This window comes from Coregonus lavaretus (genome assembly GCF_964263955.1).
Source record: "Coregonus lavaretus genome assembly, chromosome: 8".
Taxonomy (NCBI): domain Eukaryota; kingdom Metazoa; phylum Chordata; class Actinopteri; order Salmoniformes; family Salmonidae; genus Coregonus; species Coregonus lavaretus.
Window position 1 is genome coordinate 833,979 of NC_139995.1, and position 23,204 is coordinate 857,182.

The 23,204-nt window shown below is 42.8% G+C and overlaps 1 protein-coding gene across 14 annotated transcripts in view; it reads left to right on the forward strand.

Annotated features, from left to right (window-relative positions):
• Nucleotides 1–23,204, forward strand: part of LOC311133819 (RNA-binding protein 39-like) — a 60,985-nt gene that overhangs the window by 34,626 nt on the left and 3,155 nt on the right. For all 14 annotated transcript variants that reach the window (XM_084167401.1, XM_084167410.1, XM_084167412.1 and 11 more), the window contains 7 exons: nt 9,392–9,529; nt 13,599–13,664; nt 15,669–15,873; nt 21,414–21,500; nt 21,800–21,917; nt 22,096–22,201; nt 22,283–22,361. In XM_084167401.1, the coding sequence (XP_084023527.1) occupies nt 9,392–9,529; nt 13,599–13,664; nt 15,669–15,873; nt 21,414–21,500; nt 21,800–21,917; nt 22,096–22,201; nt 22,283–22,361 (799 nt within the window). The remainder of the gene's footprint in view (nt 1–9,391; nt 9,530–13,598; nt 13,665–15,668; nt 15,874–21,413; nt 21,501–21,799; nt 21,918–22,095; nt 22,202–22,282; nt 22,362–23,204) is intronic.

The window sequence follows — 23,204 nt, forward strand, 5'->3', positions numbered from 1 at the left end:
AAATTTATCAACCCATGGAGGTCTGGATTTGGAGTCACCCTCAAAATTAAAGTGGAAAACCACACTACAGGCTGATCCAACTTTGATGTAATGTCCTTAAAACAAGTCAAAATGAGGCTCAGTAGTGTGCGTGGCCTCCACGTGCCTGTATGACCTCCCTACAACGCCTGAGCATGCTCCTGATGAGTCTGTGGTGCAACGTGGCGTTGGTGGATGGAGCAAGACATGATGTCCCAGATGTGCTTAATTGGATTCAGGTCTGGGGAACGGGCGGGCCAGTCCATAGCATCAATGCCTTCCTCTTGCAGGAACTGCTGACACACTCCAGCCACATGAGGTCTAGCATTGTCTTGCATTAGGAGGAACCCAGGGCCAACCGCACCAGCTTATGGTCTCACAAGGGGTCTGAGGATCTCATCTCGGTACCTAATGGCAGTCAGGCTACCTCTGGCGAGCACATGGAGGGCTCTGCGGCCCCCCAAAGAAATGCCAACCCACACCATGACTGACCCACCGCCAAACCGGTCATGCTGGAGGATGTTGCAGGCAGCAGAATGTTCTCCACGGCATCTCCAGACTCTGTCACGTCTGTCACATGTGCTCAGTGTGAACCTGCTTTCATCTGTGAAGAGCATAGGGCGCCAGTGGCGAATTTGCCAATCTTGGTGTTTTCTGGCAAATGCCAAACGTCCTGCACGGTGTTGGGCTGTAAGCACAACCCCCACCTGTGGACGTCGGGCCCTCATACCACCCTCATGGAGTCTCTGTTTCTGACCGTTTGAGCAGACACATGCACTTTTGTGGCCTGCTGGAGGTCATTTTGCAGGGCTCTGGCAGTGGTCCTCCTGCTCCTCCTTGCACAAAGGCGGAGGTAGCAGTCCTGCTGCTGGGTTGTTGCCCTCCTACGGCCTCCTCCATGTCTCCTGATGTACTGGCCTGTCTCCTGGTAGCGCCTCCATGCTCTGGACACTACGCTGACAGACACCGCAAACCTTCTTGCCACAGCTCGCATTGATGTGCCATCCTGGATGAGCTGCACTACCTGAGCCACTTGTGTGGGTTGTAGACTCCGTCTCATGCTACCACTAGAGTGAAAGCACCGCCAGCATTCAAAAGTGACCAAAACATCAGCCAGGAAGCATAGGAACTGAGAAGTGGTCTGTGGTCACCACCTGCAGAACCACTTCTTTATTGGTGGTGTCTTGCTAATTGCCTATAATTTCCACCTGTTGTCTATTCCATTTGCACAACAGCATGTGAAATGTATTGTCAATCAGTGTTGCTCCCTAAGTGGACAGTTTGATTTCACAGAAGTGTGATTGACTTGGAGTTATATTGTGTTGTTTAAGTGTTCCCTTTATTTTTTTGAGCAGTGTATGTATATATATATTTGTTTGTTTTTGGTCTTATAGACCATACCGTGTGGTGTCTGGGCTTCCTGGAGTGGATTCTAGATACAGAAACAGAATTCCTTTGCCTGCGTGTGTCATTGTAACAGAACTCTCGAGGGATTAGACATTATGCTGGATTTCAAGATGACTCATGAGGAGCTAAATGGCAGTTTCCACAGCTGTACAAGTATTCCCTGACCTTTAGTACACTGATCATACTGTCTTTTCTTACTGTGTGTTTCTTTGTGAATGGCAATTTCATCATGACCATCAGTTCTCTAAACAACAGATTATACACCAAATATTGTGATTTAACCAAAGATTTTTGATATCCATTACTAGGACTTTTTCGACCAACCCTAGTGATGCCGTCTTCGTCCTCGATTCGGGCAAACAGGAGTCAAATAAAATGTCAGTGTCCAGTTGCAGGGGGTCAGTTTGAATTTAGAAAATGCTCTGTTATTAACATAAATACTTTTTTTGCTCCATGAAGTAATCCAACAATGTGTACGCCACCATCTTTTGTATTTCAAGTCTTCTCTCATTAATCGAGACAGGTCTCTGTCATCATGACATGCAGCACTTTGTGGTGGACACCCACCTGTCTCGATCAATGAGAGAAGACTTGAAATAGACAAGATGTCGGTGAAAATCTTTGGGTAAATCACTTCTGGTGTAACAATCTGTAGCTACAGTTCTCTGCACTTGTGTGTCTCTACACCTGAGACACACTCTGACACACTGAACTGTACTACACTGTTCATAATATTTTTTGGGGTATGTTTTTTTTTACCATAACTTTTTTGTTGAATACCCAGTTCTATTGAGTTGGCATTAAATAGTGTACACTCCCCTGTATTTTAGATTTTGACAAAAAAACATTATTTTGAAATCTGAATGTCTAACATCTGTTTGATGCTACAGAGCCCTGTACAGCTTGTATAAATATATTATGTGAATCCATAAAGGCAAACAGATTTTGAAGATTGATAGAAAAGATCCATATTTATTGTATGATGGTTCTACATCAGGGCTCTTCAACCTTGTTCCTGGAGAGCTATAGTCCTGTAGGTTTTCACTCCTACCCTAATCTAGCACACCTGATTCTAATAATTAGCTGGTTGAGTTACAACTGGAGTAGGAGCGAAAACCTACAGGAGGGTAGCTCTCCAGGAACAGGGTTGGAGACCCCGGGGATATTCTGAGCCACACTGGCTGCGTTTACACAGGCAGCCCAATTCTGATATTTTTTCCACTAATTGGTCTTAATCACAGATATTTTTCATAACTGAACTGATTTGGTCAAAAGAGCAATTAATGTAAAAAAGATCAGAACTGTGATGTCTGTGTAAACGCAGCCATAGTCCTTTATCCGGCTTTGGTACGATGGCAATGGTGTTCGGCATGGTGGGCTGGGGAAGCTGAGACTCTTTGTGCTTAGGGCAAATGGTCTGCGGTGAACTGCCAGCTGGATAAGACTCTGCTGAAAGTGGTGTAGTGCTGCTTAACCATCAACTGTTTGGTCCTCTTGCAGAAGATGTGCTGGGGGGGTTGTGTGGTTAGCATTTTACACTTTTTGTGGAAGGGACATAGGGCAACGCCTTTGTTGGTAAAGGTATCAACCGAATGGGACCGGCTATCGTATTGTTTAGGCATGTGGGGACATTGGGAGCTGCTTTTGAGAGGAATGATCAGTCAACATAGTGTATGGGATGGGGAGCTAAAGAAGGTGTGAACATTTTTAGGAGGGAAGTTCTATGAAATGTTGTGTATGGGAGAATGTGGAGAAATGGCACCTCAATCGCTCTCATACACAACAGTACATTTACTGTCTAAGCACAACCAGAACCCCCTTCCTCATCTCAATGTACTGTTTGTAAACCTCCCCCAGCCCATTAACTTTGACAGATCATTCTTTTCAATAGTAGCCCTTTACAGGCGATTTTTGTAGTCTTTGTATTGTGTTTTGAGAATCTGCAGAGCGAAGAATGAGGTGATTGTGCCATTTACTGTTGTAGTCTTGATTGTATACCTTTCAGTGTCCCTTGCTGGTATCTGTCCAACAATCTTGTTGTGCTCCATAACCGCAAGGTGTGTCCGCTCCCTCATGCTCGTGTACCCAGAATGCCACCGCTGGAAGGACTGTGGAAGGACTCCAGATAACCTGAGTTTTACAAAGAGAAACGAGAAGAAGGGTAGACTAAATTGATTACATGGTCTGGAAGGTACTCTGTGGTCCTCAGGCTACCTCTAACCACATAACACAAACCATACAAACACTACCCAATTCATGTTTATACCATGCTTACTGTAAATTGAAAAATATCTTAGCCGTTAGCTTGTAATTGTTTTTGTGAACTTACCTTCACCTTGTGCAGAGCTAGGGGTTGGAAGCCCATGCTGGTGGAATCAGATTCTGTACCACCTACAACAAAATACACAACAATACACAATTTAACCACCACACTAATTGTATTGATCTCTTAGACTGGTTAGCTTAGCATAGCTAACATGGACATTTAAATATTGTCAGCTTGCTGTTAGCTAACTAGCATCACAAATTGGCAGCAAGATTGCGAGCCAGCTGAGAATGGTTGAGAACCAGCTAACTAGCCATGGACGATTTATACACATTCATCATTGCTACCAACACACAGAGTGAGTTGTCTATATTGACAATTCTATTATTAGTAACATGGTGTTTTCCAGACAAGGGTGGAATAGATCTTGATCAAATCAAGCTCCTCAAAGGTATTTATTCCCATTAAATCGCAGCAAATATCATTCCTCCACAGTCTCCCATGTTGAAAGGGATATTGTAAATAGGAATTCTGTGCCTGTTAATTTAAATTCCATTGATAGCTCTGTTAGCTCCACCTATGCTATTCATAGGTTTATAGTAAGCTATTGTTTTGCTACATGTGCTCATAAGCATAGGGGTATTGTCAATAGTAATCTTGTGCACATTTACCTGAATTCTACTATTAGCTCTGCAACTTTGAATCCAATCAGGAAGCTTTTTGTGGCTAGCTCATCAAGTTCTATTGACTTGTGTCACCATGGATGCTCCTGCTGTTTTTAGGGCTTGGACTGTTACATATACAGTGGGGGAAAAAAGTATTTAGTCAGCCACCAATTGTGCAAGTTCTCCCACTTAAAAAGATGAGAGAGGCCTGTAATTTTCATCATAGGTACACGTCAACTATGACAGACAAAATGAGAAAAAATAATCCAGAAGATCACATTGTAGGATTTTTTATGAATTTATTTGCAAATTATGGTGGAAAATAAGTATTTGGTCAATAACAAAAGTTTCTCAATACTTTGTTATATACCCTTTGTTGGCAATGACACAGGTCAAACATTTTCTGTAAGTCTTCACAAGGTTTTCACACACTGTTGCTGGTATTTTGGCCCATTCCTCCATGCAGATCTCCTCTAGAGCAGTGATGTTTTGGGGCTGTCGCTGGGCAACACGGACTTTCAACTCCCTCCAAATATTTTCTATGGGGTTGAGATCTGGAGACTGGCTAGGCCACTCCAGGACCTTGAAATGCTTCTTACGAAGCCACTCCTTCGTTGCCCGGGCGGTGTGTTTGGGATCATTGTCATGCTGAAAGACCCAGCCACGTTTCATCTTCAATGCCCTTGCTGATGGAAGGAGGTTTTCACTCAAAATCTCACAATACATGGCCCCATTAATTCTTTCCTTTACACGGATCAGTCGTCCTGGTCTCTTTGCAGAAAAACAGCCCCAAAGCATGATGTTTCCACCCCCATGCTTCACAGTAGGTATGGTGTTCTTTGGATGCAACTCAGCATTCTTTGTCCTCCAAACACGACGAGTTGAGTTTTTACCAAAAAGTTATATTTTGGTTTCATCTGACCATATGACATTCTCCCAATCCTCTTCTGGATCATCCAAATGCACTCTAGCAAACTTCAGACGGGCCTGGACATGTACTGGCTTAAGCAAGGGGACATGTCTGGCACTGCAGGATTTGAGTCCCTGGCGGCGTAGTGTGTTACTGATGGTAGGCTTTGTTACTTTGGTCCCAGCTCTCTGCAGGTCATTCACTAGGTCCCCCCGTGTGGTTCTGGGATTTTTGCTCACCGTTCTTGTGATCATTTTGACCCCACGGGGTGAGATCTTGCGTGGAGCCCCAGATCGAGGGAGATTATCAGTGGTCTTGTATGTCTTCCATTTCCTAATAATTGCTCCCACAGTTGATTTCTTCAAACCAAGCTGCTTACCTATTGCAGATTCAGTCTTCCCAGCCTGGTGCAGGTCTACAATTTTGTTTATGGTGTCCTTTGACAGCTCTTTGGTCTTGGCCATAGTGGAGTTTGGAGTGTGACTGTTTGAGGTTGTGGACAGGTGTCTTTTATACTGATAACAAGTTCAAACAGGTGCCATTAATACAGGTAACGAGTGGAGGACAGAGGAGCCTCTTAAAGAAGTTGTTACAGGTCTGTGAGAGTCAGACATCTTGCTTGTTTGTAGGTGACCAAATACTTATTTTCCACCATAATTTGCAAATAAATTCATTAAAAATCCTACAATGTGATTTTCTGGATTTTTTTTCCTCAATTTGTCTGTCATAGTTGACGTGTACCTATGATGAAAATTACAGGCCTCTCTCATCTTTTTAAGTGGGAGAACTTGCACAATTGGTGGCTGACTAAATACTTTTTTTCCCCACTGTAAATGTGCGAAGCCTGATGTCTAAACTGGACTTTCTGGATGTCTGGGTGCATGACACTAGGCCAGACCTTCTGGTTATCTCAGAGACCTAGCTGAATAATTCAGGACGTTGCCATTGCGGACTACAACATTTTCAGATGGGATGGAATAAAAAGGGGGGAGGGGTGGCTAATGCTCTCTTAGCATCTCTGTCCCCAAAATATGTGAGCTGTTGGTTATAAAAGTGGCATAAGCCCAAAAAAAACTAACACACTCCTCATTGATTGACCTTATCCTGACTAACCGTCGCCATAAGTACTGTTCCCATTTTGAACCATTTCATATGTCTGAAGGTACAAACTGCCTTCCCGGCGGTCCCGTGGCGAGCAAATCAAGTGCACTGTACTATAGGCCTACCACTGGCCAATCGGATGGCTCAGATTACCATGTCTGCAGTAATTTAGCAGGCGTGAAACAAAGCTACAGCAAAGTTCAGATTTCTAAACTTTTAAAACCATGACTATAGAGAAACTGTCAACAAAGAGCTGCTGTTTTTATGAGTGAGTTCATGTTTTTACTAAGCACTATCAACACTTTCTATTTAATGCTTTTATAAGCCATAAAATGTGCGTTCTCCCTACTTGGACTCGCGCTTCAACCAGCACTGCAGCTGCAATGAATGAGTATGAAAGTGAATCGATGGGCTTGTATTGTTGTTATTAGCAGCTTGGGTAATTTTTTATATCGAGGAATATTTCACTTTCTCTGGTCATAGGAGTAACCACATTTAATTTGTGCATGAGGCAGAAATAATGTGGTGTGACTTGAGTTTTGCCTTCAGCTGGAAGACGGTGTCCCTTTTTTGGTCAGTGTCAGTGGAGGAAAGGGAGAGCGGAGGGACGTTGAGAGACGGACCCTCTGCTGCCCTCCTTCTGTTGAGACTGACCATCAGATGCAGGCTCCATCAGCCCAGTAAAAAAACCCAAAGCAGATTATTAAAATGTATTCTCACTCAGCTTTGCCGCACAAGTAATATAACAACTGATCTGTTACCGGTGTGATCATATAGCCTACCTCAAATATTGAAATATATATATTTTTTTAATGGTCTAAAAAGAACAACAATGCATTGACAGGCAATTCAAGCAAAACCAATATGCAGTGATAATGTTTTGGGCCTATAGCCTACTGCACAAACCTCATTACTGTTGTTAAAGGGTTAATGTTGCATAGGCTTATGTTTTTTAAGTCGGAAAATAAAAATGAACGGTAGATCTCGGCGTGTATTTTGACTCAGTGATCTCGACTCAAAAAAGGTTGGTGACCACTGCTGTAGGCCATGTCATTCTGTTGAATAAGCTGTCCTCGATAGGGTTGGGTACTGATGCTTGCTGATTGTTTCATAATTAAATCAGGCCATCAAGGTAGATGGGGTCAAATCTGAGTTCCTTGAATTACGTAAAGGGGTGCCCCAATGTTCGATACTCGGCCCACTACTGTTTACAATACAGTGCCTTCGGAAAGTATTCAGACCCCTTGACTTTTTCCACATTTTGTTACTTTACAGCCTTATTCTAAAATGTAGCAATCTACACACTATTGTAGATATTGTAGATAATAACCCCATAAGTGAAAACAGGTTTTTAGACATTTTTGCAAATGTATTAAAAATAAAAAAAGATACCTTATTTACATAAGTATTCAGACCCTTTGCTATGAGACTCGAAATTGAGCTCAGGTGCATCCTGTTTCCATTGATCATCCTTCAGATGTTTCTACAACTTGATTGGAGTTTACCTGGGGTAAATTTGATTGATTGGACATGATTTGGAAAGGCACACACCTGTCTATATAAGGTCCCACAGTTGACAGTACATGTCAGAGCAAAAACCAAGCCATGAGGTCAAAGGAATTGTCCGTAGAGCTCCGAGACAAGATTTTGTCGAGGCACAGATCTGGAGAAGGCTACCAAAAACATTCTGCCCCATGGAAGGTCCCCAAGAACACAATGGCCTCCATTATTCTTAGATGGAAGAAGTTTGGATCCACCAAGACTCTTCCTAGAGCTGGCTGCCCTGCCAAACTGAGCAATCAGGGGAGAAGGGCCTTGGTCAGGGAGGTGACCAAGAACCCAACGGTCACTCTGACAGAGCTCCAGAGTTCCTCTGTAGAAGGACAACCATCTCAGCAGCACTCCACCAATCCTGCCTTTTATGGTAGAGTGCCAGACGGAAGCCACCCCTCAGTAAAAGGCACATGACAGCCCGCTTGGAGTTTGCCAAAAGGCACAAGATTATCCGGGCTGATGAAACCAAGATTGAACTCTTTGGCCTGAATGCCAAGCTTCACGTCACTAGGAAACCTGGCACCATCCCTACGGTGAAGCATGGTGGTGGCAACATCATGCTGTGGGGATGTTTTTCAGCGGCAGAGACGAACGAAGCAAAGTACAGAGAGATCCTTGATGAAAACCTGCTCCAGAGCTCTCAGGACCTCAGACTGGGGCGAACGTTCACCTTCCAACAGGACAATGACCCTAAGCACACAGCAAAGACAACGCAGGAGTGGCTTCGGGACAGGTCTCTGAATGTCCTTGAGTGGCCCAGCTAGACCCCGGACTTGAACCCGATCTATAATCTCTGGAGAGACCTGAAAATAGGTGTGCAGCAACGCTCCCCATCCATCCTGACAGAGCTTGATAGGATCTGCAGAGAGGAATGGAAGAAACTTCCCAAATACAGGTGTGCCAAGCTTGTAGCGTCATACCCAAGAAGACTTGTGGTTGTAATCGCTGCCAAAGGTGCTTCAACACAGATGTTAAAGCATCCTCGGTTGATAAGCAACCTTGTATGTTTAAGGGGGGGGGGGGTAGATGTTGGGCTGGGGGAAAATGGATGGCGAGTTGGGGGTTGTAGGCCCACCTCTTTTTGTTTCTTTCCTTTACAAAATTCTGGGTATGTATCAATATGATAATTTCTCTGTATGTGTTTTTCTATAGAATTTTTCTTTGAGTGGCAGCCTACGGGTACACGTGGTATAAACTGTGTAAATTGATATGAATATTGTACCTGGAACACCCCTAACAAAAAATGACAAAGCAAATAAAACAGTTTGTTTTCTTCCCCTATAATCAAAATGTTATACCTAATTAGGGTCAAATTTGAACAATTGCTAAAATTACGATTAATCTTAGTTAAGTACAGAACCATGCGGTTAACTCGATTAATTCTTTAAATCATTTGACAGCCTTTATTTTAACAGCTTAAGGCAATCTGCACCATTTCCCTACGTTCACTTTTGTGTGTGCTTTCTCTAGGCTGAGAAAAACAGGGCTGCTGCCATGGCCAACAACCTGCAGAAGGGAAACGCTGGCCCGATGAGACTCTACGTCGGATCCTTACACTTTAACATCACAGAGGAGATGCTGCGAGGAATCTTTGAGCCTTTTGGAAAGGTGAGAGGCGTTGTACAATGTACCATGGGCGGCGCATGAGTTTAAAGTTTGGGGAAGCTGTTTTTTCACACACCACAAAAATCAACTTTCTAATAAAGCATTGCATGCATCCATCACATTTGCAGACTAACATAAGGTAAAATGCATAATGTGATGAGTAGATTTGTTAACCGTAGGCCAAGCCATTGTTATAAGTGTATATATAACTCAATCAATGTTTGCAAAAATAACCGTTCTGAACAGAATGCAGATGAGCCCGTGCAGGGGTTAAAATTCTCGTTCCCTGCGATGGATTTCCGTCATGAGAGGTCGTTTTTGAGATCAGTGTAGATCTGCAATAAAAGTCTCCGGGGGGTGGTTTGGAGATGACATAACCTAATCCAGAAGCATGTCTGTTCTACGAAATACACTGCTAAAAAAAATGAAGGGAACACTAAAATAACACATCCTAGATCTGAATGAATGAAATAATCTTATTAAATACTTATTTATTTACATAGTTGAATGTGCTGACAACAATATCACACATAAATTATCAATGGAAATCAAATGTATCAACCCATGGAGGTCTGGATTTGGAGTCACCCTCAAAATTAAAGTGGAAAACCACACTACAGGCTGATCCAACTTTGTCCTTAAAACAAGTCAAAATGAGGCACAGTAGTGTGTGTGGCCTCCACGTGCCTGTATGAACTCCCTACAACGCCTGGGCATGCTCCTGATGAGGTGGCGGATGGTCTCCTGAGGGATCTCCTCCCAGACCTGGACTAAAGCATCTGCCAACTCCTGGACAGTCTGTGGTGCAACGTGGCATTGGTGGATGGAGCGAGACATGATGTCCCAGATGTGCTCAATTGGATTCAGGTCTGGGGAACGGGCGGGCCAGTCCATAGCATCAATGCCTTCCTCTTGCAGGAACTGCTAACACACTCCAGCCACATGAGGTCTAGCATTGTCTTGCATTAGGAGGAACCCAGGGCCAACTGCACCAGCATATGGTCTCACAAGGGATCTGAGGATCTCATCTCGGTACCTAATGGCAGTCAGGCTACCTCTGGCGAGCACATGGAGGGCTGTGCGGCCCCCCAAAGAAATGCCACCCCACACCATGACTGACCCACCGCCAAACCGGTCATGCTGGAGGATGTTGCAGGCAGCAGAACGTTCTCCACGGCGTCTCCAGACTCTGTCACGTCTGTCACGTGCTCAGTGTGAACCTGCTTTCATCTGTGAAGAGCACAGGGCGCCAGTGGCGAATTTGCCAATCTTGGTGTTCTCTGGCAAATGCCAAACGTCCTGCACGGTGTTGGGCTGTAAGCACAACCCCCACCTTTGGACGTCGGGCCCTCATACCACCCTCATGGAGTCTGTTTCTGACCGTTTGAGCAGACACATGCACAATTGTGGCCTGCTGGAGGTCATTTTGCAGGGCTCTGGCAGTGCTTCTCCTGCTCCTCCTTGCACAAAGGCGGAGGTAGCGGTCCTGCTGCTGGGTTGTTGCCCTCCTCCACGTCTTCTGATGTACTGGCCTGTCTCCTGGTAGCACCTCCATGCTCTGGACACTACGCTGACAGACACCGCAAACCTTCTTGCCACAGCTCGCATTGATGTGCCATCCTGGATGAGCTGCACAACCTGAGCCACTTGTGTGGGTTGTAGACTCCGTCTCATGCTACCACTAGAGGGAAAGCACTGCCAGCATTCAAAAGTGACCAAAACATCAGCCAGGAAGCATAGGAACTGAGAAGTGGTCTGTGGTCACCACCTGCAGAACCACTTCTTTATTGGGGGTGTCTTGCTAATTGCCTATAATTTCCACCTGTTGTCTATTCCATTTGCACAACAGCATGTGAAATGTTTTGTCAATCAGTGTTAATTCGTAAGTGGACAGTTTGATTTCACAGAAGTGTGATTGACTTGGAGTTACATTGTGTTGTTTAAGTATTCCCTTAATTTTTTTGAGCAGTGTATATTCCCCAATATGTTATTTTCTCTGTTAAGCTGTGGGCACTGAACTGACATGCATGATTGTTACTGAAGACAGGAATGAAATAGTGTATAAAGCGGTGCTCAACTCCCAACAGCGGTGTGTAACCTACTGTAGCTGCTGGCAAAGTCATTCAAAGCCTCTACTTTTAGCGTTCAGGTCAGGATTTAACTTTCCAGTGCTACTATTTTTGCCATATGTTGTTATTAAAACAAAATCTGACAACCCCATAGTAGAATAGTTTACCTATTTACCTAGAAGGCTTTGTTGTGTGTTCTGTGAGAAATATTCCTCTCGAGGCGCATTCAAGTTGCGATAGGGAGGCAAACCTGCGTTCTAAAATAATAATAAAAAAAATAATAATAATATGCCATTTAGCAGACGCTTTTATCCAAAGCGACTTACAGTCATGCGTGCATACATTTTTTTGTGTATGGGTGGTCCCGGGGATCGAACCCACTACCTTGGCGTTACAAGCGCCGTGCTCTACCAGCTGAGCTACAGAGGACCACCAGTCAATTCTTAATGCAATCACATTTTTGGCAAATGTGTTTTGAAAGCAGTTTTGGCCTTTGTTAAAAAAGAGTGGGGTCCCAGTTTTCCATTGCTACAATTTTATTGCTTTACTCCTTCAATTGCGCCAGTGGCATCGTTTTACAAATTCAGTTACAACTCGAGTTTCAAGCATGGTTTAGCTGCACAACATTAGTGATGGGTCGTTCGTGAACGAACTGCTCTTTTGGTGAACGTCGGGAACCGAATTGCGTATGTGAAAGAGCTGTACTTTTGGCTCCCTGATTTGCATACTTTTACTATTGCTTTTTGAGCTCCAGACATCCAATTATCTGCAGGTAAATTATAAAAGCATTCTCTGAAGATGGTAATTCCTCAGTGCAGGAACAATGTAGTGAGAGAGCCTCATTCTGATCCATGCTAATTTATTCAGTGTGTACATTTATTTATTTTTTGGCAGAAGATTTTGGTCAGGTAAAACTGTATTTGAACTCACATTTCACAATCTGACAATGATATGCAATGTTTTAGGCTTGGAATTATTGATTTACAATTTTTACTGAACGAAGAGCCCGTTTGAGAGCCAAATGAACAGCTCTTTTAGGTGAACGGAGCCAAATGATCCGGCTCACAGAAAAGAATCGGAATGCCCATCACTACGCAACAGAGCTCAAAGGGGAAATGGTGTCTTAAAAGGGTAATGACGTACTTAGTAATAAACCCCCCCAAAAAAAATTCTAGTGAATAATTAAGGATACATTTATAATAAAATAATAATAACAATCATGATGTTGTGTCCAATGGGGTAGATGCAGATGGACAAACACCATGCTTCAGCGTATGTACATTTTATAGCCACTATGCTGCATCAGTTGGTCTACAGGGAATAATGTTTATTGCTAATAGCACATCTGATAATTGACCATGCATAGGCTATATGCATGCTCCAATATGTAAAAATAATTTGTAGAGGTCGAAATTATATTTTAAATGGTGTCATCATTTTATTTTCATTAATTTTGGTGTAGAATGTCCTGAGGTTCTCAGTCTTTCTATATAAAAATGATCCCGGGTAGGATCACAGCTGCAAGCTAAGCTAAGCAAGGGGACTGGAATTGGCCAAACTTGCAGTTTAATACATGTACAAAATGATCCTCTTTCCCTAAAAGTATTATGGTCATCATGACTTTCTTACATGAAATGGAAGGCAAACTTTTTTTTTTTTTTTTTTTTTTTTTAACCCCTGCTCCGCGTGTTGCATAGAGCAGACCTAGAGCTGAGCAGAAGCGTTGATTAGGATATGCATGCAGGGTCTGGGGAAAAAAATATATTAACCCATTTCATCCAATTCTATGTCATTTCACATGACTGGAGACATTAGCATCTTTTTAATACCACAAAATGACCGAAAAGACAGGCTACCCGACAAACTGAGATCAATAAAAACGACCTTGTCTTGAATGCAACCAATAGCCTAGGCTCTACAAAAAGAGGGGGGAGACAGATTGTAGGTCTACAATATATCAGTGCTATGTAGACTTTAATCTGTTATCCATTTCCTTCCTCCAGATTGAGAGTATTCAGCTCATGATGGATAGTGAGACGAGCAGATCCAAAGGATATGGCTTCATCACTGTAAGTATCACACTCAATCCAGTCAATGGAGGCACACAATACTACGATTATTGGGAATACTCAGATTAATAAAATGGTTTGATTAAAACGTTTACATGCTTTGCAAATAGAACAATTTCCCTTACAATCCAGTTTACATGGACATATATTATAATCTATCACAGCGACCATATTATTTATGGCTGGGAATTCTCAGGGAACTCATGATACGATATTATGACGATACTTAGGTACCGATACGATATTTATTGCAATTCTAAATGTATTGTGATTCTATATGTACACAAAAGTATTTGGACACCCCTTCAAATTAGTGGATTCGGCTATTTGAGCCACACTCGTTGCTGACGGGTGTATAAAATCGAGCACACAGCCATGCAATCTCCATAGACAAGCATTGGCAGTAGAATGGCCGTACTGAAGAGATCAGTGACTTTCAACGTGGCACCATCATAGGATGCCACCTTTCCAACAAGTCAGTTTGTCAAATTTCTGCCCTGCTAGAGCTGCCCCGGTCAACTGTAAGTACTGTTATTCTGAAGTAGAAACATCTAGGAGCAACAACGGCTCAGCCGCGAAGTGGTAGGCCACACAAGCTCACAGAACAGGAGTGCTGAAGCGCGTAGCGCATCAAATCGTCTGTCCTCGGTTGCAACACTCACTACCGAGTTCCAAACTGCCTCTGGAAGCAACGTCAGCAAAATAACTGTTCGTCGGGAGCTTCATGAACTGGGTTTCCATGGCCGAGCAGCCGCACACAAGCCTAAGATCACCATGCGCAATGCCAAGCGTTGGCTGGAGTGGTGTAAAGCTCGCCGCCATTGGACTATGGCGCAGTGGATACACGTTCTCTGGAGTGATGAATCACTCTTCACCATCTGGCAGTCCGACGGACTAATCTGGGTGTGGTGGATGCCAGGAGAACGCTACCTGCCTGAATGCATAGTGCCAACTGTAAAGTTTGGTGGAGGGGGAATAATGGTCTGGGGCTGTTTTTCATGGTTCTGTATAGTTCGGGCTAGGGAAATCTTTACGCTACAGCATTCAAATGACATTCTAGACGATTCTGTGCCAACTTTGTGGCAACAGTTTGGGGAAGGCCTGTTCCTGTTTCAGCTTGACAATGCCCCTGTGCACAAAGCGAGGTCCATACAGAACTGGCCTGCACAGAGCCCTGACCTCAACCCCATCGAACACCTTTGGAATGAATTGGAATGCCGACTGCGAGCCAGGCCTAATCGCCCAACATCAGTGACCGACCTCACTAATGCTCTTGTGGCTGAATGGAAGCAAGTCCCCGCAGCAATGTTCCAACATCTAGTGGAAAGCCTTCCCAGAAGAGTGGAGGCTGTTATAGCAGCAAAGGGGTGGGACCAACTCCATATTAATGCCCATGATTTTGGAATGAGATGTTCGACGAGCAGGTGTCCAATCTACTTTTGTAATGGCTTGTATCACGATATGATATGTATTGCAATTCAATAGTGCAATTTTATTGCGATTCGATGTTTCAAACATATTGCTAGTTTGTTGCTCTCATTGCGGTAAAACCATGTGCCATCATTATGAGCACGACAACATTGAATGTTGGGTTCAACTTGGCTTTCCATAGAATGCGTTCTATTATAACATGATTAGTTACTGCTACAAGTGTTTGTCTGGAGCATCTTCCAGTATAAAAAAAGCCAAGAATGCATGCAGTCTATTTTTAGAGCCCACATTATTCCGACATATTTTAGAATGTAATAATAATATGAATGTCAATGTCAATGCATAATGCCTTTGGGAAGACCTATTAAAAAATGCATTATTCTTATTGGTGATGCATGCATTTTTGGGGGAGTTCTTCTATATTACTACAATTTAAATATAAAATGTAGGTCCTTAAAAATGACAATTAAGTGCTTGAGAAAGTCCTTGAATTTGACTCTCCAATGTCTTTATGAACCCTGATGAGTGTGCATGTAAACATAGTCAATTAAATGGCATGCGTTTCCTCGCCAGTTCTCGGACACAGAGTGTGCCAAGAAGGCTCTGGATCAGTTGAACGGTTTTGAGCTGGCCGGCCGGCCGATGAAGGTGGGCCATGTGACTGAGCGCACAGACGCCTCCACCGCCAGCTCCTTCCTGGACAGCGATGAGCTGGAGAGGACGGGCATCGACCTGGGCACCACCGGGCGCCTGCAACTCATGGCCCGGCTGGCTGAAGGTAAAGCCAGAGAGAGCCCAGGGCCTGTATTCACAAATAATTTTGAGAAGTCATGTTTGGGATGGTTAGACATTTACAGAATGGGGATCTGCAAGGAAATTGCGGAGGGTTATGCTTGAGTCGGGGAGGGTTTAGTATTTTTTAAAAATCTAGACATGGGGAGGGGTCATGTAATTTGTAATTGAAATTTCAACATTTCTCAGTGTTTTAGAATTAGTTACTTATTAGGCTGTTTATCAATGTGTGCCCTCATCTCTGATTCTGAGCTGGGCACGCAATATCAAGTGCGCCTATAGGCTATTTAGTGTGGTTTCAATCAAATAATCCATAGGCTATACGAAGTGCATGCTCAGAGAAGCAGAGAGCAAAGTTTTATATTTTGAAGAAAATGTACTTCGTTGAGCCATTTGCACTGCTGGGATGGTGTAAATAAAACTAGGCTGCATTACACACTGCAATTGATATTCCAACCCTGAGCCCGGACTGCTTTTTTTGTGCTGCCTAACAAATGGCTGTGCAGTGTAGGCCTACAGTGGCAGTTCAGGAGGAGAGTCAAAGGCGTTTACCCAAAATATTTTTTTATTAGGCCTAGTCCAAAACATTTAATATTGTGCTCTCGGACTCGCATGTTCAGTTTGAGAAGGAGAGTGCGAAGATGAGGAAGAGGACCGGAGGTCAATTTTGATAGCTTGTTACTACTATAATTGATTTGATAAAAACAATGTTTCTTGCCCATGGTGTATTTATCAGAGTTATTGACCTCAAAATAAGCCAGATTCAAGTAACTTACATTGTGGTGCTGAAACTTGAAGCGGCAGCGTGGTCAAATCTAGCGGAAATGGACAGCTCATCAAATCACATTTTATTGGTCACTTACACATATTTAGCAGATGTTATTGCAGGTGTAGGGAAATGCTTGTGTTCCTAGCTCCAACAGTGCAGTAGTGTCTAACAATTCACAACAATACACACAAATCTAAAAGTAAAAAAATTGAATTAAGAAATATATAAATATTAGGAAGAGCAATTTCGGAGTGGCATTGACTAAAATACAGTAGTAGGCCTGATTACCAACAACATATACAGTGGGGAAAAAAAGTATTTAGTCAGCCACCAATTGTGCAAGTTCTCCCACTTAAAAAGATGAGAGGCCTGTAATTTTCATCATAGGTACACGTCAACTATGACAGACAAATTGAGGAGAAAAAAATCCAGAAAATCACATTGTAGGATTTTTTATGAATTTATTTGCAAATGATTGTGGAAAATAAGTATTTGGTCAATAACAAAAGTTTCTCAATACTTTGTTATATACCCTTTGTTGGCAATGACACAGGTCAAACATTTTCTGTAAGTCTTCACAAGGTTTTCACACACTGTTGCTGGTATTTTGGCCCATTCCTCCATGCAGATCTCCTCTAGAGCAGTGATGTTTTGGGGCTGTCGCTGGGCAACACGGACTTTCAACTCCCTCCAAATATTTTCTATGGGGTTGAGATCTGGAGACTGGCTAGGCCACTCCAGGACCTTGAAATGCTTCTTACGAAGCCACTCCTTCGTTGCAAGGGCGGTGTGTTTGGGATCATTGTCATGCTGAAAGACCCAGCCACGTTTAATCTTCAATGCCCTTGCTGATGGAAGGAGGTTTTCACTCAAAATCTCACGATACATGGCCCCATTCATTCTTTCCTTTACACGGATCAGTCGTCCTGGTCCCTTTGCAGAAAAACAGCCCCAAAGCATGATGTTTCCACCCCCATGCTTCACAGTAGGTATGGTGTTCTTTGGATGCAACTCGTCGTGTTTGGAGGACAAAGAATGCTGAGTTGAGTTATTACCAAAAAGTTATATTTTGGTTTCATCTGACCATATTACATTCTCCCAATCCTCTTCTGGATCATCCAAATGCACTCTAGCAAACTTCAGACGGGCCTGGACATGTACTGGCTTAAGCAGGGGGACACGTCTGGCACTGCAGGATTTGAGTCCCTGGTGGCGTAGTGTGTTACTGATGGTAGGCTTTGTTACTTTGGTCCCAGCTCTCTGCAGGTCATTCACTAGGTTCCCCCGTGTGGTTCTGGGATTTCTGCTCACCGTTCTTGTGATCATTTTGACCCCACGGGGTGAGATCTTGCGTGGAGCCCCAGATCGAGGGAGATTATCAGTGGTCTTGTATGTCTTCCATTTCCTAATAATTGCTCCCACAGTTGATTTCTTCAAACCAAGCTGCTTACCTATTGCAGATTCAGTCTTCCCAGCCTGGTGCAGGTCTACAATTTTGTTTCTGGTGTCCTTTGACAGCTGGTCTTGGCCATAGTGGAGTTTGGAGTGTGACTGTTTGAGGTTGTGGACAGGTGTCTTTTATACTGATAACAAGTTCAAACAGGTGCCATTAATACAGGTAACGAGTGGAGGACAGAGGAGCCTCTTAAAGAAGAAGTTACAGGTCTGTGAGAACCAGAAATCTTGCTTGTTTGTAGGTGACCAAATACTTATTTTCCACCATAATTTGCAAATAAAATCATAAAAAATCCTACAATGTGATTTTCTGGATTTTTTTCCCTCAATTTGTCTGTCATAGTTGACGTGTACCTATGATGAAAATTACAGGCCTCTCTCATCTTTTTAAGTGGGAGAACTTGCACAATTGGTGGCTGACTAAATACTTTTTTCCCCACTGTATAACCCGGATTGCCATTGCATTTCATTTTTTACAAGCAATTTTTATTTTAGCATACAATTATTGTGGTTCATCCTATATTCTCCCTAACATCCTTACCCCCTTGCAACAGATGTGGGATAAACACACACGCACATACTCTAACACACTCAACCCCTTTCCTCCACAAACAACCATAAAATCAGATGCTCAACGGTTATTACATCCCAGAGCCCAACTCAAGAAAGGACCTGATTTACGAATGCATATACAGTTACAGCTGTTTGAGAAAGCATGCAAGATTGAGCAAAAATTGACAACAATGTGAGATTTGATTAATCTATTTAATCTATGTCAAGTCCTAGGTGATGGAGATCAGATCCACCCTCTTCACCTGAGACACAAACACCCCCGTTGTAACCATTTTTTCCCAAGCATCTCCGTGCAGTCAGACCTTTTGATTATTTTGTGCCACCTGGGCCACAATGATAAGCCCCCTCTCTGATTGTCCGAGTGTGACCCCCTCCCCATGGGTTACTGCAGCCAGTGTTGCCAGCACTGCCACTACCTGGGTGGGGGTACCCCACCGGAATCCCCACCGGCTAGGTACAAGGTCGTCAAGGTTCAAATTAGCAGCTTTGAGAATTTCCTTGTATATTATGCTCTCCCATCAGGGGGCTCTGGCTTTGTAGGACCAACCCTGCCAGGCAGGCTCAGAATCTTGAGTGGGCGGTACTGCTCAAGTAGGTCTCTGACCACATTTATTTTCCTGTTTTGGCTGCATATAGGCAACTCACAGCAGGTCAATAAAACAGATGGGGACTTGGTGTATGGGTCTCTCAGGTGGGTGTCTAGGATATAGGGTTATGGATCGTTCCATCATGATAGGACAAAAAAATATATATTAGATGTATACTGTGCTTCAAACTTTGTGGCAACAGTTTGGGGAAGGCCAGTTCCTGTTTCAGCATGACAATACCTCTGTGCACAATGCGAGGTCCATACAGAAATGGTTTGTCGAGATTGGTGTGGAAGAACTTGACTGGCCTGCACAGAGCCTTGACCTCAACCCCATCAAACACCTTTGGGATGAATTGGAAGGCCGACTGCGAGCCAGGCCTAATTGTTCCAACATCTGTGACCGACCTCACTAATGCTCTTGTGGCTGAATGGAAGCTAGTCTCCGCAGCAATGTTCCAACATCTAGTGGAAAGCTTTCCCAGAAGAGTGGAGGCTGTTATAGCAGCAAAGGGGGGACCAACTCCATATCAGTGGTGGAAAAAGTACTCAAATCTCATACTTGAGTAAAAGTAAAGATACCTTAATAGAAAATGACTCTAGTAAAAGTGAAAGTCACCTAGTAAAATACTACTTGAGTAAAAGTATTTGGTTTTAAATATACTTAAGTATCAAAGTAAATGTAGTTGCTAAAATATACCTAAGTATCAAAAGAAAAAGGGAAAGTACAAATAATTCCTTATATTAAGCAAACCAGACGGCACAATTTTCTTTTCTTTATTAATTACGATAGCCAGGGTCACACTCCAACACATTTGTGTTTAGTGAGTCCGCCAGATCAGAGGCAGTATGGATGACCAGGTATGTTCTATTGATAAGTGTGCGAATTGGACCATTTTCTGTCCTGCTAAGCATTAAAAATGTAACGAGTACTTTTGGGTGTCAAGGATAATGTAAGGAGTAAAAAGTACATCATTTTCTTTAGGAATGTAGTGAAGTAAAAGTTGTAGTACTTTTAAAGTATTTTTACTTAAGTACTTTACACCACTGCTCCATATTAATGCCCATGATTTTGGAATGAGATGTTCGATGATCAGGTGTCCGCATACTTTTGGTAATGTAGTGTATATTAGCTAGCTATTTCTTTTCAGCAGAAAATAAATCTTGTCTTGATCGGATTTGAATTGAGCTAGCTAGCCCTCTCCAGTTTGAATGCAATTCCGAGGTTCAGTACCGTATTTTCCGCACTGTAAAGCGCACCGGATTATAAGGCGCATAGAATAGAAGATACTGCAGTCAAACGTTTGACTGGGGTTGCGTTATGCATCCACTAGATGGAGCTGTGCTAAAGGGAATGTCAACAAAACAGTCAGATAAAGTCAAACTTTATTAAGCGTTCTGACAACAATTTTGGGGTCTTTATACACACACAAGTGGTGTGGGACTGTGAGTAAGCACAGTACCGGTGTTTACTGACTACGGTAGCCGTAATGCTGCAAGCGGTGCGGCTTTGTAGTTTACCAGTCGTACTGAAACATTTCATTATTATTAAATTGTTTTTATTGGTTTTTCATACTGAAACATTTTGACAGAGCGCCTTGTACAACCAGTATGGATCAACCAATTAACCAATTGATCCATATATAAGGCGCTCCGGATTATAAGGCGCACTGTCGTTTGTTGAGAAAATTAAAGGCTTTTAAGTGCGCCTTATAGTGCGGAAAATACGGTAATTTTGGGCCGGTTTCTAAGGTTATTGTTTTCCGTTTTTGCCTTTTCCCAATTTCTTATGGTTTGATTGTGCAGCTGCCATAACTGTAAGCTATACTCTAGTAAAAGCGAAGAGTCCTCTATGGCCCAAATATATGAAATCGAGTCATCTGAGCTCGTAGTGAATAACTCAATCATTACATTATTCAGTATGCGCAGCACTAAATCTGGCGGGAAAACCGACCCGACAGGGAGAATGAATAGAGCGGTTTCCAGGCAGGCTGGTGGCGCAAAATTATCATAGATGAAACACATTGCCAACTTATTAGAGCTTTTGAACATAAGAAAATACTAAAAGCTACATAATGCAGCTTTAAGAATCATAAAGTGTGAACAAGGATGAATGTCGAGCCCAATGTCTTCTGTCTTTCAGGCACGGGACTGCAGATTCCCCCAGCAGCACAGCAAGCCCTGCAGATGAGTGGGGCCATTGCAATTGGTGCCATGGCCGCTGTATCAGGTAATAAAAGGATGATCAATTGGACAAGCCTATCTGACTGCCATGATTGGTTTTCTCTGAGCTATTTGGAGAAGGCAGGTTTCATCCAGCATTGATCAAATCTGTTGGTTTGCAAGTAAGACCCAGATTGGTTGATATGGTGCGAGGAGCTGGTCTGTTGTGAGACTCGTGTCAGAATTGGGCTGGATTGAACATAAATAAATAATAATAAACATTAATAAATGTTACATTTCTAGTACATAGTTCAGTTAGTTTAATGTGATATGATTGATTTTGACACTTACTTTTTAAACTTTTAGCTGCCATGAATCCTGCAATGAATATGAACAATATGAACAGGAATACAGCTATGAACCTGCCATCACAGCCACTTGCTACACACTGTTTCCAGCTGTCTAACATGTTCAACCCTCAGTCGTAAGTATTTAACATTTAATAAAGTTCTTCAATGCAGCATCTTTCTTTCCCAAGTGGGCCAGCTGATGAAAGTACAGAAACTATAGACTTCTTGGACCTGAAGGTGTTATTTGTTCCCATAGACTGGTTCCTAATCACTAGTCCTTTGTGGGTGATAATTTCCCATCTGATTTTACAGTGAAGATGACCCAGGATGGGATGCTGACATTCAGCATGATGTCATTGAGGAATGCAACAAACATGGAGGAGTTGTGCACATATACGTTGATAAGAATTCCACAGAAGTAAGACTTTTATAAGTGTAGTTGAATGGTTTTGAAATGGTCTTAAATAGCACTCATTAAAGTTATTGTTTTTCTTTTTAGGGCAACGTGTATGTGAAATGTCCAACCATTCCTGCTGCCATGGCTGCAGTAAACGCATTACATGGTCGATATTTTGCAGGTAAGAGGATTGGCTAAAGAATGTGGTACTCAATTATGAATTGTCATTGATGGAGTCATTCTAATATATATATATATATATATATATATATATATATATATATATATATATATACAGTGGGGAAAAAAAGTATTTAGTCAGCCACCAATTGTGCAAGTTCTCCCACTTAAAAAGATGAGAGAGGCCTGTCATTTTCATCATATGTACACGTCAACTATGACAGACAAATTGAGAAAAAAAATTCCAGAAAATCACATTGTAGGATTTTTAATGAATTTATTTGCAAATTATGGTGGAAAATAAGTATTTGGTCACCTACAAACAAGCAAGATTTCTGGCTCTCACAGACCTGTAACTTCTTCTTTAAGAGGCTCCTCTGTCCTCCACTCGTTACCTGTATTAATGGCACCTGTTTGAACTTGTTATCAGTATAAAAGACACCTGTCCACAACCTCAAACAGTCACACTCCAAACTCCACTATGGTCAAGACCAAAGAGCTGTCAAAGGACACCAGAAACAAAATTGTAGACCTGCACCAGGCTGGGAAGACTGAATCTGCAATAGGTAAGCAGCTTGGTTTGAAGAAATCAACTGTGGGAGCAATTATTAGGAAATGGAAGACATACAAGACCACTGATAATCTCCCTCGATCTGGGGCTCCACGCAAGATCTCACCCCGTGGGGTCAAAATGATCACAAGAACGGTGAGCAAAAATCCCAGAACCACACGGGGGGACCTAGTGAATGACCTGCAGAGAGCTGGGACCAAAGTAACAAAGCCTAACATCAGTAACACACTACTCCGCCAGGGACTCAAATCCTGCATTGCCAGACGTGTCCCC